Here is a 15,480-nt window from a genome sequence, read left to right as displayed (position 1 = left end):
CCTGCCTCTGCCTCCTGAATGCTGGGATTTAGGTTTAAGTGATTCATTGTGTAGTTTTTTTTTCTGATACCAGAATAAATAAATGTTATAGTGGGAACATTTGTTTGTGTACCATAAACAGCAGTTCTTCATTTGTAGGGAAGCACTTTGCTAAAGTGTGATGTACTTTTTAAATATCAAAAATATTGGAAGTAGTAACAGAAAGTCACCTTTGTGTCCCTGTGCTTTTTTTCTCCCCTGTGCACTCTGCAGATGCCGCCATGGTCCCTTGGGCAAGTGTGTGCACTGTGTGCCACTGGAGGTAAGTCTGTGCAGGGAGGCTTTGGCTGGACAGTGTGGTTTGCTGCTGCTAAAAGGGCTGCCTAAGCATTTTCTGGTCCTAAACTTGGTTGTTTTGGCTTTTTAAGGATTTTCTCTATTTATTGTCTTGGGACTTTTATTCCCAGTAGTACAAATGGCACAAAGAATCTGAGACTTATTTATGGGAGCGACCTTTTAGGGGGATTGTGAATGAATGGCTGTGGCGTTTGTGTTGCTGCGTTGAAGGGGCACAGCTGCCTTCCTAGACAATTCTTCTCTCACAAGGCTGGGCCTCTTCGTTCCTGCTTGTGACGTTTTTGATTTACTATGTCTGAATCTTAGGTCTTCTGTTACTCTCTCCTCTGTCTCTCTCTGTCTTTCTCTCTGTCTGTCTTCCTCTTTCTCAGTGTGTGTGTGTGGGGGGGGGACTGCTTCTGAGGTGCAAGCTCTTTGTCACTAAACTATATCTTCAGGCATTTTGTGAATTTGCAAAAGCATCTTAGAGTAGTTAATTTTATCTGGGGGGGGGGACTTGATTCTAACCTTGAACTAGTGAAGACCCAGCTTAGCCTCCCTCATTGTCTTTGTGCCTTTTGGTCTGATCCCTGGCACAGTAAGATTCAGAGGTCTCATGTATCCTGGCAGACCTGTGACCATTCATTTTCTGTGTATGGTTTGGTAGCCATTTGATGAGGATTATCTGAACCACTTGGAGCCTCCTGTGAAGCACATGTCTTTCCATGCCTACATCCGGAAACTGACTGGAGGGGCTGACAAGTAAGTGTCCCCTGTGGCTCCAGCACACAAACTCTCAAGGTGTTTCTGATGATTACAGTTTCTAGTCATGGCATGGGGGTGGGAAAGGCAGCAGTGCAGTACAGAAAGCAGTACTGTCCTGGGTGCTGCCTGTTGTAGAGCATGGAGAACCTGGCACAGTCCCTGCTGCCACCATCGTGCTCAGAGAGGTAAACAAGGTGTACAGCTATTGCAGAGACGGCTTCTCCATGAGGGTCTTATCGCAACTCCCCTGCTCCCCAGGGCCCCCTGTGTGTCAGCTTTACTTTTTCAGCTGTAATGGGGCTGCCACAGGGCTCTAGTTAACAGACTTGGTCAACAGGACAGTATAAGCAGCCTCCTTTTTCCCTGGATGCTGGTGTCAGCAGTGGCCAAGAAGGTGAACTAAGGCAGGTATTGTTGGATTTTCTTAATCAACCCTCGATGATAAGAAGTGGCTCTGAGTTCAAGTCAGCAGTTTTTGTGGGTGTTTTATTGTTGTTAAAAATGATTGCCTGATTGTAGCTTTTTTCAGACAACCTGCCAGAATCCAAAATGACTTTTTAGTTTTATTTGTTTATTTACTTGTTTATTTACTTGAGCCAGAATTTCTCTATAGTCATAGTTGTCTTAGAACTCAGTAGACCAGACTGGGCTCAAACTCAGAGATCTGCCTGCCTCTGCCTCCCGAGTGCTGGGGTTAAAGGACTGAGTACCACACTGACTACGGCAAGGTGATCCTAACTCATCCCAAACTAACCATTCACAGCATGGAAGTATTTTGAATCATCAACATCAAAAACAAAATTTTAATTTACAAAAAAGTCACATGGTACAACTTAAATATGTATAATTTTTTGTCAATTATTTATTTTTAATTTTTTTATTTCAACAACTTTATTTTAAAAAACAGATAAATGTGCAGATTTTTAAAGCATTTTTGCATAAAACTACATGAATATATTTTTTGTCAGTACTTGATTTTTTTAAAAGGTTTGATAGTATGCACTGAAATCTTACTAGTTACAATGAGCATAAAGTACATGTAAAACAAAATGTAACGTGGAAATAGTTAAAGTTTTCTTGGTGTGTTAAGATTAAACAATGATTTTTAAATACCAAGAATTGCCACAAGGCTATATATTCTTAGCTCTTGAATTATTAATGATTTAAGGTCTAGGTGTACCACACTCTGAGAGGTATTATTTCTTAATAAAGAAATATTCATTTATTATTTATTATATCAATAAATTAAATATTTATTAATAATTATTTCTTAATAAAGCTGGGGGAAGGGCAAGAAAGAAAATGGAGGTTAGTGAAATGATTCCATTATTAGATAAAGATACTTGCTGCTAAGCCTGATGAGCTAAGTTTACTCCCTGGCCAGGACCCACAATGGTGGAAGGAAACAACTGTTGCATTTCACAAACTGACCTTTGACCTCTGCATGTGAATGCAAGCACATATGTACATGCACACTACAGAAATAAAACAACTATTATCAAGCAAGAAAGTGGAATGGACCGTTCTGTGATTGAGAAAACTGATACCACTTTTACAGAGTTCCCATAGAATCTCATGGACAATCTAGGATGGTGCTTTTTACTTTAGTAGATAGAGGGAATATGTAACTGCTCTGTGTCCAGCTTAGATTTTTCCTAAGAATAAGCATGTTATACACATGAATAGAACTGGGCTAACACTGTCATCAGTCACTCACAAGCGGTGTGGGAAAGAGCTGTGTGTCCGTCCACAGGATGCTGTAGAGATGAGAACTTTGAACTTGTACTAGAATGGCTGTAGTGCATCCCCTTGCTCTGGCCCTCTAGAAGCACTGTCGGGGCATGTAGGCTGGCTCACATACTCATTATTATGTTTAACAGTCGCTTCTTTTCCCTCAGGGGGAAGTTTGTTGCCCTGGAGAACATCAGTTGCAAGATTAAGTCAGGGTGTGAGGGACACCTCCCTTGGCCAAATGGTATCTGCACCAAATGCCAGCCTAGTGCCATCACGCTGAATAGACAGGTAAGCAGCCGGTGTCCCTGAGATTTGTTTTCATGACTAACAAGTGGACACTTCTTTTGTGGCAAATTCTCTGGTCAGTTGGTCTGTCTGTCATTTATTCGTTCAATTTATATTTTTAGTTACTTTTCCGTTTTGTTTTGTTTTTTTGTTTTTTTTTTTTTTTGAGATAGGGTTGTCTGTGTAGCACTGGCTATCCTAAACATTGTTCTGGAGACTAGGCTGTCCTGGAACTCAAAGATCTGACTGCTTCTGCCTCCCAAGTGCTGGGATTAAAGACCTGGGCCACCACAGGCTTTAGTTACAGATGTGCATGGTGTGTGTCTGTGTGGGATGTGTGTCTGAGTGCAGGTGCCTGAATGGAACAGGAGAGGGAGTCAGACTCCCTGGAGTTGGAGCTACGGGGCGTTGGAGCTCCTGTGTGTGTGCTGGGACAGAACTTGCACACTCTGGAGGGGCAGCAAGTGCTCCAGTCGCTGAGCCATCTCTAGTTTCTCTGGTGTTTGTAGATTTAACCATCCACCTTTCTGTGGCAGTCAGAAGTGCAAGGTAAGTTCTTGTGCTTACAGGTGTGGGGCCTAGAATTTAGGCTTGTGCAGAGGATGGATTTTCTTTAAAAAATAGTTTAAAATGTTTATTTTTATCTCACATGTGTGAGTATTTTGCCTGCACATATGTGTGTGTTGTATATGCATGTGGCCAGAAAAAGATGTTGGACGCCCCAGAACTGCAGCTTTAGATGGTTACGGGCCAATCAGTGAGCGCTGTGAGCTAGGCCTTCGGTGCTCAGACGGAGAAGCCACTGAGGCACCTCTTCAACTCCCCTCCTAGATGTATTTTAGCTATTTTGTTATTGTTTATTTTGGAACATGGGGTTTTCTAGGAGATTTTTAATGCTCAACACATTACATGGAAGCTGGTAACAGGTTCCTGACATATCAGATCTCTGAGATTCAGAAGAGCCTGGCTGAGGTACACTGGCTTCCTGCTTGTCGCTGTGGCTGATGAGAACAGGTCACTGTGTCCTTCTGGCTCTGCCAGCCGTATCTAGCTTCTTGGAATGTGAGAGTCTTAGAATCTTTGTAAAAAATAATTAATTGATTTTTATTTTATGTTGTTTTATTAATTTATTTATTTTACTGATTTATTTTATGGTGTTTTGCCTGCATTCATGTCTGTGTGAGGGATACAGATCTTGGAGTTACAGACAGTTGTGAGAGCTGCCATGTGGTTGCTGGGATTTGAACCTGGGTTCTCTGGAAGAGCAGTCAGTGCTCTTAACTGCTAAGCCATCTCTCCAGCTCCAAGTCTTTGGAATCTTAATCTTATTACTTCATTCTTACTGGAAAGCTACTTTCCAGTTTGGGAACCCCCATTTTAGGTAAACACAGTTAAGGTTAATTCCAGTTTATTGATTGATGAAATTCTCCTTTCCCTGTCCCCTTCTTCCCTCCTCCCTCCTCCTCTGTTTAGAGGTCGTCTCATAACAGTTTCCAGGCTGGCCTCAAATTCAGGGCAATCTTTTTGCATCAACCTCCTGAGTGCTGGCGTTGGAAATGAGTGCACGGGTCACCATGCCTAGCCAGAGTAGGTCCTTAAGTTTGAGTTTGTTGTTTGCTTCAGGGGCTTAAACTCCAGTGCACATGCTAGGCAAGTCAGTGATCTGCTGCAGAGTTAGTGAGGGGTCCCTGTGTCTGCTCCACCTCAGGGCACGGCCGCCTGGGGAGGCAATATGTGGAAGTAGAAGACGCTCTTACCCCACACTGTTGCCAGGCGGGGGTCGGGCTGTAGGGAAGCCGCAGGGCAATGCTCTGGGGATGGGAAAGCACACTCTGAGGTGGGGGGGGGGTAGCTGGAGCTGGCTCAGGGGTCCCCAGGCCTGCAATGAGGTCAGGGCAGTCTGGTTCTCAGAATCTTGGACACCCAGGCGCTGCTGAATGCCGTGGAAGAGCTGAGTGGGAGTTGGCGCCCAATCTAGCTTGTGGCCGAGGTGAAAGAGGGGAGCTCTGGCCGGTCTCTCGGGGATAGTCCTTGGCTTGACAGTGACAGGTTGCAGGCTTGGGCTTGGCATGGCGGCAGCAAAGGCTGGGAGGCCGAGAGGCCTCTGCTGGAGATTAGACAGCAGCTCTGTAGGCGAAGGGCTTCTCTACAGCTCTCCACAGCAGATCCTGATGAAAAGAGACAATCCATGGTTTTAAGGCGTTTATTGTTATAGCAGAAAGTAGATCAGTAAAACCATACCCTACTTCTCAGGGTGGATCTGAGATTAAATACCATTTGTAGGAAGGAGTGCCTGGAAAGGAAAGGTTATTGGCTAAGTAAGACTCCAGGCCTTTAGGTACCTCATTATAATGAAGATTCGTCTTGAGCCTGTGTGACCCATGGCCATGTCTTCTACCTGTGGAGGGGTTTGGGGTGTTGTCCTTACATGACTGATGGCCACAAACCAATGGAGGGCTGTGGCTAGTGACAGGCCTGTTCCCCAGCCCTCCCACCCCCTCACCCCCAGTCAGGCAAAACGCCTACTGTTCCTTTGAGGGTCACCAGGGTTTCTAACCTTGGCTCAACTGGGAACCAGGCCACCTTTCATGTCCCACAATCTATCACTGGCAACATGTGTGAATTACACCTCTAAGTTTGTGTAACTGAGAACTAGAAGCTGGGTCTGAGCTGAAATGAAAACACACGGGGCTAGATGTACAGGGCTCAGTGCTCTTAACTGTGCATGCAGGAGTACAGATATGCTCACAAGCAAAATACTCCTGCACATAAAAACAGCTGTGGAAATTAAGAAAACAACTAGATAATGTCTTCACTAGATTGGTTCCTAGGAAACATTGTTTCTGATGGGATGTTTTGTTAACTTTTGTTAACTCTACAGAAATACAGACATGTGGACAACATCATGTTTGAGAATCACACTGTTGCTGACCGCTTCCTTGACTTCTGGAGAAAGACAGGAAACCAACATTTCGGGTACTTATATGGACGGTACACAGAGCACAAAGACATTCCCCTCGGAATCAGGGCTGAAGTGGCTGCAATTTATGAGCCTCCTCAGGTACATGAGTGCAGGGTCTGTGTGTAAGAAGGTCTGGGTAAGGTGGGAAGCACCCTTTCCAATGGCCTCTTTCTCACTTTGTTTTTCCACTGCTTTTCTGTCTCTTGCTGTAAACTCTTGGGCATGCACATATTACACACATGTATGTGATAATTATTTCTAGAATTATTGGAGAGTAAGATCACAGCCTCTAGGACTGGCTGGCTTATAACACTTTTGGTAGAATACTTGCTTAGACTTTACAAAGCTTAGGGTTCAGTCCCTTCCACTTTATAATCTGCGTGTGGTGGTGTATGCCTGTAATCCCAGCATTGGAGAGTTGAAGGCAAGAGGATCAGAAGTTTAGGATAGTTGGGCAGTGGTGGTGCACACCTTTAATCCTGGCACTCGGGAGGCAGAAGCAGGGATCTCTGTGAGTTTGATGCCGGCCTGGTCTACACAGCTAGTTCCAGGACAGCCAGGGATACACATAAAAACCCCTATTTAAAAAAAAAACCCCAAAAACCAAAAGTAAAAAAAAAAAAAAAGAAAAAGAAAAAAGAAAAGATCATCCTTAGCTATCTAGCAAGTATGAGGTCAGCCTAGCAAACATGAGGCCTTGAATGAAAAAGGAGTTTGACTTCCAAAAGGAAACAGATATATAAGGGACAGAAACCAGTGACAACCCCCCCCCCCAATGTATTTGTGTCTCTAGGTCTATATGTGTATGTGTCTGGGCATGCCACAATGCATGAGTCGCAGTCAGAGGATACTCACTGGTATCAGCTCTTTTTCCACCAGATGGGTTTTAGGGATCAGGCTCAGGTCACCAGACTTGTGGGCAAATCTTTTTTTCACTTCGGTATTCTGGAGATCTCTATGAACCTCTTACTCTGCTGGCTTCTCAGATCATCTCACCCAGGGCCCCATGTGACTCCGGGGCACATTTTTAGGGTCTGCAGACATGACTGTGGGAGTGCAGAGTGTGGCTTCTGCAGAAATGCATATGTCATCCCTGCCTTTGTTACAAGGATTCTCTGTGCATGCCACCCCACTTTTGACAGGTTGGCACTTGTATGGAGATGTGTGAGATTGTAGAAGTCTTTTCTGTTGCTTTCTTTACAAAAAAATGGTCAGTGGTACCTGAGACCTACAGAGAAACCTGCTCGGTTAGACTTTGGATTATGGAGGGTTCTCTGATTGAAGTGCTGCTTTGTAAACACAGAGCCTCAGCTCAGGTTTGAAGGTCTCTGTCATGGAGTGCAGCAGTTACATTAGAATTATAACTGAAGCCCAGTGTGGATGCTCACTCCTTAGATCCAAGCACCTGGGAGGCCAAGACAGAGATTAAAGTTTAAGGTCAGCTGTGCTTCATAGTGAATCTGTGTGCAGTCCAAATTAAAAACTGAGACACGGTCTTGAAAAAAGCAGGATGTGGCAGCCAGCACCAGTGATCCCAGCACTGAGAAGATAGAGGCAGGGGATCATTGCAGTTCTGAGGCCAGACATAGCCACATAACAATATGCTATCTTAAAAATCCTCCCTGCCCCTCCCCCAACCAAAAAACTATGCAGACACATATTTTGGTGGGAAGGACAGAAACTTGTGGCGTTCTGACTGCTATTGTTGTAACCATGTTCTCATGTTGGGGGGTCTCAGAGGCTGAAATCCTTGATCTCTTAAGACCCTGTATCCATACCAGCTCTTGCCACCTTGTTATTGGGCAAATAACAAGGTTGGTATATGACCAGTGTTCTCAAAGGATTAGTGTTTTCTACCGGGTGAATCCGGCAAACATAAAGTCTATTGGCTCAGTGTCTTGGCTGTAGAACCAAGTGTCCTCTTTACAGCAGCAGAGCATAATGGCCAGAGTGGCTCTGGAGCATCTGCTGTCCTGCAGCCGTGCCTGCAGAGCTGCCTACTCATGGCAGTTCTGAAAGCAGCTCCATCCCCCAGGTGAAGGCACCTTTCAGGCAAACAGCAGAGGCAGCCTTGCTTTGAGCCCTTCTGTGTTTGCAGCTGTAGATCTTGAGCAGTGTTGAAGCTGGTGGGTAGAAGTGTAGGGTGTAGTGCAGCACTCTTCCCAGGTCTCTCTCCTAATTGTTTTCTATCTGTGGTTCAATGCAGATTGGTACACAGAACAGCCTGGAGCTTCTGGAAGACCCGAAAGCTGAGGTGGTTGATGAGATTGCTGCCAAACTTGGCCTGAGGAAGGTATGGGGCCTCTGTCAGTCAGGTGGCCTTTAGCGAAACCTGGGCTCCATGCTGGGGAAATCCAAACAGATGGAGTGGCTAAGTCTGCTCTGGGACCAAACCCTTAACTGACAAGATGAAGTGTGGGCTCAGCCCCTTTGGGACCTTAGTTTTGTTCATTGGTGCTAGTAGCTTTGATGGTTCCCTGACTTGGAATGAGGTGAGAACATCTTCTCAAGTACGTGTTGACCCTGTCATCGTCTCTCCCCACCTACACTCTGCTGGTTGAGGCAGGATGATCAAGAGTTCAAGGCCAGCCTGGTACATAGAGCAAGACTTTTTTTATTTATAAAGACTCAATATAAGGTCTGAAGATACAACTTTTCCCCTTGATAGCCATAGTTCCTAAAGACGGGTGCCACATTGCACTCTAGGAGAATTTGCTGCTCATGTGGCTGGCTTTACTTGGTGCTAGTATTCTCCCTGCATCAGCATTGGGGTTTCTGTGTATAATGTAGGTCTGACCCTGCAGTTGTCTTGGTCTCTGTGACAGTTAGCAGATAGGAGAGTCTTTCAGTTCATTGCTGTGGTTTGTTTCACACCCTTGACAAGCATCCTAGGAACGGTAGGTTGTGGCTTTTCTTTTAAAGACATGTCCTTTTGTAGCTCACACTGGTCTAAACTTAGATCCTCTTGCTTCAGCTTTCCACTGTGAGGATTGCAGACGTATGCTACCATCCCTGCCTTGTTAGGGTTTACAGGCTCATTGAACCATGAATTTGAACACATTGTGAAGTTCAGTATTGGTAGCCATGTAAGTGCTGTCTTCTATTTAGACAGAGAGCAATGATCTGTGTGGATCACTCCATCTTACCTCTCTGTAGGTAGGCAGGAAGACCTAGAGACATGATTGGGAAAGTCACAGAATGCTTTTACCTGGTTGAGGCAGAAATACCCTACAGGTTCTGGAGCCAACATCTCAGGGTTGGTCATACTCTAGTGAAGATTCTGGGAGTTTTGTTCAGGAGAACAAGTGGCCCATAGTGTACCAGACTTACGTGTAGATGGCGGTTTGATGAGCTGACTCTCCGTCTTGTGGAGAGAGTGGTCATCTGTCAGCTTTCCCAAGGATGGAAGTGGTGGTTGCTTTACTCATGCTCTAGCTCCAGTCTGACAGCCTCTCACTGTCTCCTGACGCTGGAGGTCAAGGTGAGCAGAGATAATGGAGCATGCAGGCCTGTCAGTGCAGGACTGACAGGGGCTGCACAGCACGTGAATGTAGTATTGGCCTTTAGGGGAGCCCCATCGGTACAGCTTTAGAGCTCGGACCCTCAGCTGTGGCAAGCTAAAACCTCTGTTGTAACACTCTTCATCTTAGGCGCATCTCTATCCAAGGACGCTGTTCCTTCCTTTACTTGTGGAGGACTTACCCCAGGAAACCATACTGCTTGCTTCTTGTCTGTCTTCCTTTTGGAGCATAAACTCCTTGCCTCATCCTGTTCTGACTTCTAATGAAGTGGGCTTGAGTGGTCCTAAGCAGAGTCTGTTTGATAGATGAATGTTTGTCATCACAGCACTAGAGGAAGGTGCTGGTTTCTCCCTGGCAGCAGAGCTGAGGAACTGTGCTCTCAGCTTTCCTTGGCTCAGGAAATGGAAGGGTTGTCTGAAGGGCACTGCTTTTATGCTCCCTGGACAGAAGCCATCTGTTGTATGGAGATACTCAAAAGATGCTTTCCTTTTCCATTAAGGTTGGATGGATATTCACGGACCTTGTCTCAGAAGATACCCGAAAGGGTACAGTCCGGTACAGTCGGAATAAGGTGAGACAGAGACAGGAATGTGGCTTGGCCTGAAACCTCACTCAGGTAGTGCTGACTTGGATCTCTCAGTCTCTGTACAGCTTGTGGATAACTCCGAGGACAGTGTTAGTCAAGGCTCACCTGCTGAATCATCTAGCGGAACAGATCCCACACATGTCCACTTGAGGCCTGTGGGAGTGAGTGCCCAAGGCCTTGCCCTCCTGCTTTGGGTGGGTTTTTTTACATAAGTCCCTAATAGTTAGGAATTGCAGGTATTTGTCTCAGTGTGATTTTTGAGGCATTGTAGCTTGCTTGCCTGCCTGCTTATTTACTTACTTACTTACTTATCTATTTATTTATTTACTTACTTGCTTATTTATTTATTTACTTACTTGCTTATTTATTTGTTTATTTATTTATTAATTAGAAGGATCTCAGCCTTGGCTATTCTGAAACTCACTGTATAGACTAAGTTGGCCTCAAACTCATAGATACCCACTTCTATTTGCTTCCCAAGTTACTGGTATTAGAAGCTCTTCCTTCTGTTTTGAAAAATAATTTTATTTGTTGTACATGTGTGTGCACATGTGCCACAGCACACATGTGGAGGTCAGAGAACAGCCTATAGTTGTTTCTCTTCTTCCATCATGGGGGACCTAGAGAGTAAACTTGGGTGAGTTAGTCTCCGTGGCAAGCATCTTCACCTGGTGCATCATCTTGCTGGCTCAACTCTCAATATTTTCTGCAGAAGAAATAGAAGCTTGTTTTGACACATGCTGTAAAATTTGATATACCGCCTCTCTTGGCTTAGGACACCTATTTCCTGAGTTCAGAAGAATGCATCACTGCAGGAGACTTTCAAAACAAGCACCCCAACATTTGCCGGCTCTCTCCCGATGGTCATTTTGGATCCAAGTTTGTTACTGCAGTGGCCACAGGTATAAATGGGGCAGAGTAATGCCACAGATACTACTGCCCACTAATATGTTTGTTCTTCCTTGCAGCAGCACTTCATCCTTACCTCTGTTATGGAAAATGTGTGTGTGTGTGTGTGTGTGTGTGTGTGTGTGTGTGTTTTCAAGACAGGATTTTTCTCTGTAGCCCTGGCTATCCTAGAACTTGCTCTGTAGACCAGGCTGGCCTTTAACTCAGGCTGAACTTGAACTGCCTGCCTCTTTCTCTCAAGTGCTGGGGTTAAACATTGTACTATTGCCTGGCACAGTATGCTTCTTAGTACATTTTTGAGAACATGGATTTTTTTTTCTCTTTTGTTTTATGGTAAAAATTCTGAGTTGAGTATTACCTAGAGGGCTAGGCCCAAGTCAGGGCTTCTCCATGGCTATCCTCAGGTCTAGTGTTCTCATCACAAGCCTAGGGCAACTCTTTTTAGCAACTAGAAATAACTGTGCAAAAAGAGAGACTTTGTTTTCATGATTCATGGACATTTGACATGATGAATGTGGCTATCATTCTCAAAAAATTCTGTAAATTTTTTGGGGCAATATCTGTTAGATAATACACTATAAATATATAGTAGGTTGTAGCCTATAAGAACATGTACCAGATCTTTTGTTACAATTCCTAAGGTGCTCTTCTAAAGAAAAGTCAGGCATATAACCATAGAATTGAAAGGCATAGGGATAGAAAGGGAAGAGCCAGACTATAAGCATGTGCTCCACTTAGCTAGGTAAGCACTGATTCTGACTCGGAAGGTTTTTTTCTCTCCAAGGTGACAGCAGAGTCTTGTCCAGGTGACCTACTTTGTGGTTTTTTTGTTTTGTTTTGTTTAAGAAAAGAAAAGAAAAAATAGTTTCTTTTTGTAGTCCCGGCTACACTTGCTCCGTAGACAAGGCTGGCCTTGAACTCAGAGATCAACCTGCCTCTTTCTCCCAAGCGAGTGTGGGATTAAACGTGTGCACCACCATTCCCCGGCTTACTTTCTGGGTCTTATAACAGTGTCCCTACCAGTTCACACACAGCCACACTCAGGCTCCTGGTTCGGACTTCTGGCTCTGTGAGAACCCATACTAATTCATACTGCCTTAATGCAGGGACCCAGGTCAGCTCCCTGCTGTCAGTGGGTCTCTGTTTCAAGAGACTCAGCATTTTTTAAGCCTAAGAGGTTATGGCCTGTTTAGATTGAGAAGTATTCTCAATTCTCCCCCCCCAACACTTCCCCCCTTTTGAGTAAACGTCCTTTGAGGAGTGAGAAAATGGTTGTATCTTTGTTCTGTTATGCAGATGGAAACTAATTATTGCACATACAGATTGGTGACACATTTTTCTAAATTTTTGCTGGAGTTGAGTGCTAAAGGGAGTGAGTGGAGGTGTTGGTTGGAGAGTCCTTCCTCATGGGCAGGTAGGGTAGAGGGCACTGACGCAGTGGCAGATGTCAGGCAGCTTGTGTGGTCAGGATCTACATAAGATTTGACAGCAGGTGACACACATGTCCTGATGGTAAGGGTGAAGGCCTCCTGAGATGCTTCCTGCTTTATTTTGTTGCTTCCTTCATAGTTTTGTGGTCCTTGGAGACCTCAGATTATAGTCATGTATGTATGCTTTCCTGGTGGTTTATAAAGTGACAGTGATTCTGATCTTGCATCATAATAGATAGGGGAGAGCAGACATGAATGTGCAGGGCTGGGGCTATGGAACACTTCTTCCTGTTTGTGATACCTCTTACCTGGCAGGATGCCCAGCATCTTCACCATCCCACAAGAGCTGGCAGTGCCCCTTATTGAAACAGCCAGAAACACCTTCACTGACTTCCAGAACTGTCACCTTCACTGAGAATGGCTGTTTTGGGCTCCTGTGGGCTCCAGTAGTAATCCAGCCTTTTAAATTACTGTTTCTATGGAGAAATTGTCCCACGGGCCAGAAGAACTGGCACATTTTTAGAATTGTAAGTAGTTTACATCTTGGAGACTGCCACCTTCAATTATTGAGTCACATTGCTTGATAAGCATTTGGAAATGAGTTCACCCATGAAATTTTTTACATCCAGAATTGGCTCTTAGAGGCTCTGGAGCTATGAGGTAATGACTGACCTTGGTTACAATAAGCTATGCAGTCAGCGTGCTTTTGCTTGAGCATTGAGTCCTCGCTTTTGCTTGATCTCATTATCTTCCTCTCCAGATAGGGCACTGGCTGAAGAATGGCAGATCTTAGTTCAAGATCTTAGCTACTACAGCTAGGATACCGGTTTTCTAACTCCAAGTGTGCTATTTCTCCTTGTAGGGTATTTTGGCCAAGGGCAAGTGGGAATCCTGTAGAGGTTCTGGGAATGGACCTGCCACAGTCTCATCTTTCTTATCGGAAAGGAAGTTGTGAGCCTGCTTGGAGTTGGTGCCTCCTGTACTGGGCTTGGGTACCTTCTGGACACCAAGGCCTTTGCCTCCAGATTCTCCCTACCTCCTGTGATTTTCACAGCTTTTCTGGCTCAGATATGTATAGTAGTTTGCTCAAATGAACACAGAACTACATATGGCGGTCTTCCTCGTTACCTGCTTGGCTCCTGGGTTGTAAAAATCACTTTCTGGAGCACCAGGTTTGAGAGAGGTTGTTTTTTTTTTTTATGTCCCTGCTACTTTGCAACGTGGGCTCCAATTTGCTGGTGGGCTTTCTAGCAGGTGTTTGCACAAGAAATGAAAGTTAACTTGCCTAGGTTCCTCAACATCTTACTAGCTTTTATGAGGTTTCCTGAGAGATAAGTAAACCATGTGAGTGTGTGTGTGTTTCTTCTTCACTTTGCAAAGGAATGTGTGTAGCTCAGGCTGCTTTCAGAGATTACCTGTGTGGACCATTATTACTCCCCCATCCCTGCTTTATGATGTTGGGGATTGAACTTGGGGCTTCAAACTTGCTGGATATGCTGAGACCTTGGAGGAGAGGTGGAGAGGGAAGGATCTCATGTCATCCAAGCCAGCCTTAAACTCCCAGTCCTCTTGTTTCCATTCACAAGTACTGGAGTTAGAAGTGAGTCAGCAAGCCTAGTTTCTGATGCTTTTTTAAAACACAAAACAACGTATTTGCAGGAACTACTTCCCATTTTCTTCTCACCTGTCACTTAAATGACTGATGTAGCAACTGAGGAGACTCGAAGCAGCTGTGCACATGTACTTTCCTGCATGTCACCAGCCTTGGTCTGGGCACTCTGAGCCGTGGTGCCTTCTGGGAGTCGGCAGATAAGCTGCACGGATTAAGCCAGAGGACAGTGGGAGGTGGTTTCTCTCAGCACTTTGCCACTAATTGCAGTTGGCCTTCTGTGTGTGAAGATGAACGGCTCACAGGCCGACGCTTACATCTGTCTTCTACCAGATTGACTGACTCTCTTTTCTAACTTGTAACCTTTGAAAACTGAAATAGTAGGGTTTTTAAGTCTCTAAAGTTATAAAGAAACAGTGAATATTGGTGCCAACCTTGCGTGGCCCTGATCCTAGGGTTACACCTACTTATGCTACACCTGTTGCATCCTCAGCTCCCTAACTTCAGGGGTCCCGTGTAGCTGGCTGGGTGACTCTCTGAAATAGCCATTTTACTATCTTTGTCTGTAAGGGTTTTTTTTTTTTGTTTTTTCTTTTTAAATCACATTTCATTATAAACTACAATATCATAAATGTGATTTTGTTACACTTGTATTTATTTTGTGTGTCTCCCTTGGGTTTGTGGGCACACATATGACATGTGTCCTATAGAATGCATGCAGAGGGCCAAAGACCACTTGCAGGAGGCAATTCTTGTTTGTCATGTGGATTCTAGGGATTAAATTTGGGTAGGCGATAGGTGGCTTACTTACCTGTCTCTCCAGCTCCCTTAATGTTCGGCCTTTATGAACAGTGCTTGGAAAGAGGAGTATACTACAGGGTGCTGTAGGGACACACTGTTAGTGTGCAGAGCTGGAGCACTCTTGGGGTGCCCGTTACTGTTGGTCTGGGCAGTGTTCTGGCGTTCACAGTAAGAGATGCCTGGGCCACTGACTTACTCTGTCCACATAGGTTTCTGTAATCTGGAGATGCTGCATGTTTGATCTGAATGTTAGCATCAGTTTTCTCTTTTCTGTTATTTGGAGAGAAGATGGAGGATACATAGGCACATAGGAGGGCCATGGTACACATGGAAATCAGTTTCTTCTTTTTTGTGTAGGTTATGTGGCTGAGCTTTTTCTCTTTTTGAAGCATTGTCATGAAGCCTAAGCTAGCCTTAAACTTGCTGTGTAGTAGAGGATGACCTTGAATTTCTGGTCTTCCTGCCTCCATCTCCCAAGGGCTAAGATTACAGGCATTTACCACTATGCTTGGTTTATGCTGGAGATTAAATCTATCATGCTAGACAAGAGCTCTACAGCCCAG

The 15,480-nt window shown here is 44.7% G+C and overlaps 1 protein-coding gene across 1 annotated transcript in view; it reads left to right on the top strand.

The window, feature by feature from the left end:
- NPLOC4 (NPL4 homolog, ubiquitin recognition factor) overlaps nucleotides 1-15,480 on the top strand; it is a 54,472-nt gene that overhangs the window by 17,676 nt on the left and 21,316 nt on the right. The window contains exons 5-11 of the mRNA XM_080923248.1: nucleotides 253-301; nucleotides 983-1,077; nucleotides 2,979-3,102; nucleotides 5,981-6,160; nucleotides 8,268-8,354; nucleotides 10,082-10,153; nucleotides 10,944-11,070. Of these exons, the coding sequence (XP_080779374.1) occupies nucleotides 253-301; nucleotides 983-1,077; nucleotides 2,979-3,102; nucleotides 5,981-6,160; nucleotides 8,268-8,354; nucleotides 10,082-10,153; nucleotides 10,944-11,070 (734 nt within the window). The remainder of the gene's footprint in view (nucleotides 1-252; nucleotides 302-982; nucleotides 1,078-2,978; nucleotides 3,103-5,980; nucleotides 6,161-8,267; nucleotides 8,355-10,081; nucleotides 10,154-10,943; nucleotides 11,071-15,480) is intronic.

This window comes from Micromys minutus (genome assembly GCF_963924665.1).
Source record: "Micromys minutus genome assembly, chromosome: 10".
Taxonomy (NCBI): domain Eukaryota; kingdom Metazoa; phylum Chordata; class Mammalia; order Rodentia; family Muridae; genus Micromys; species Micromys minutus.
This window is presented reverse-complemented; position numbering and strand designations above follow the sequence as displayed.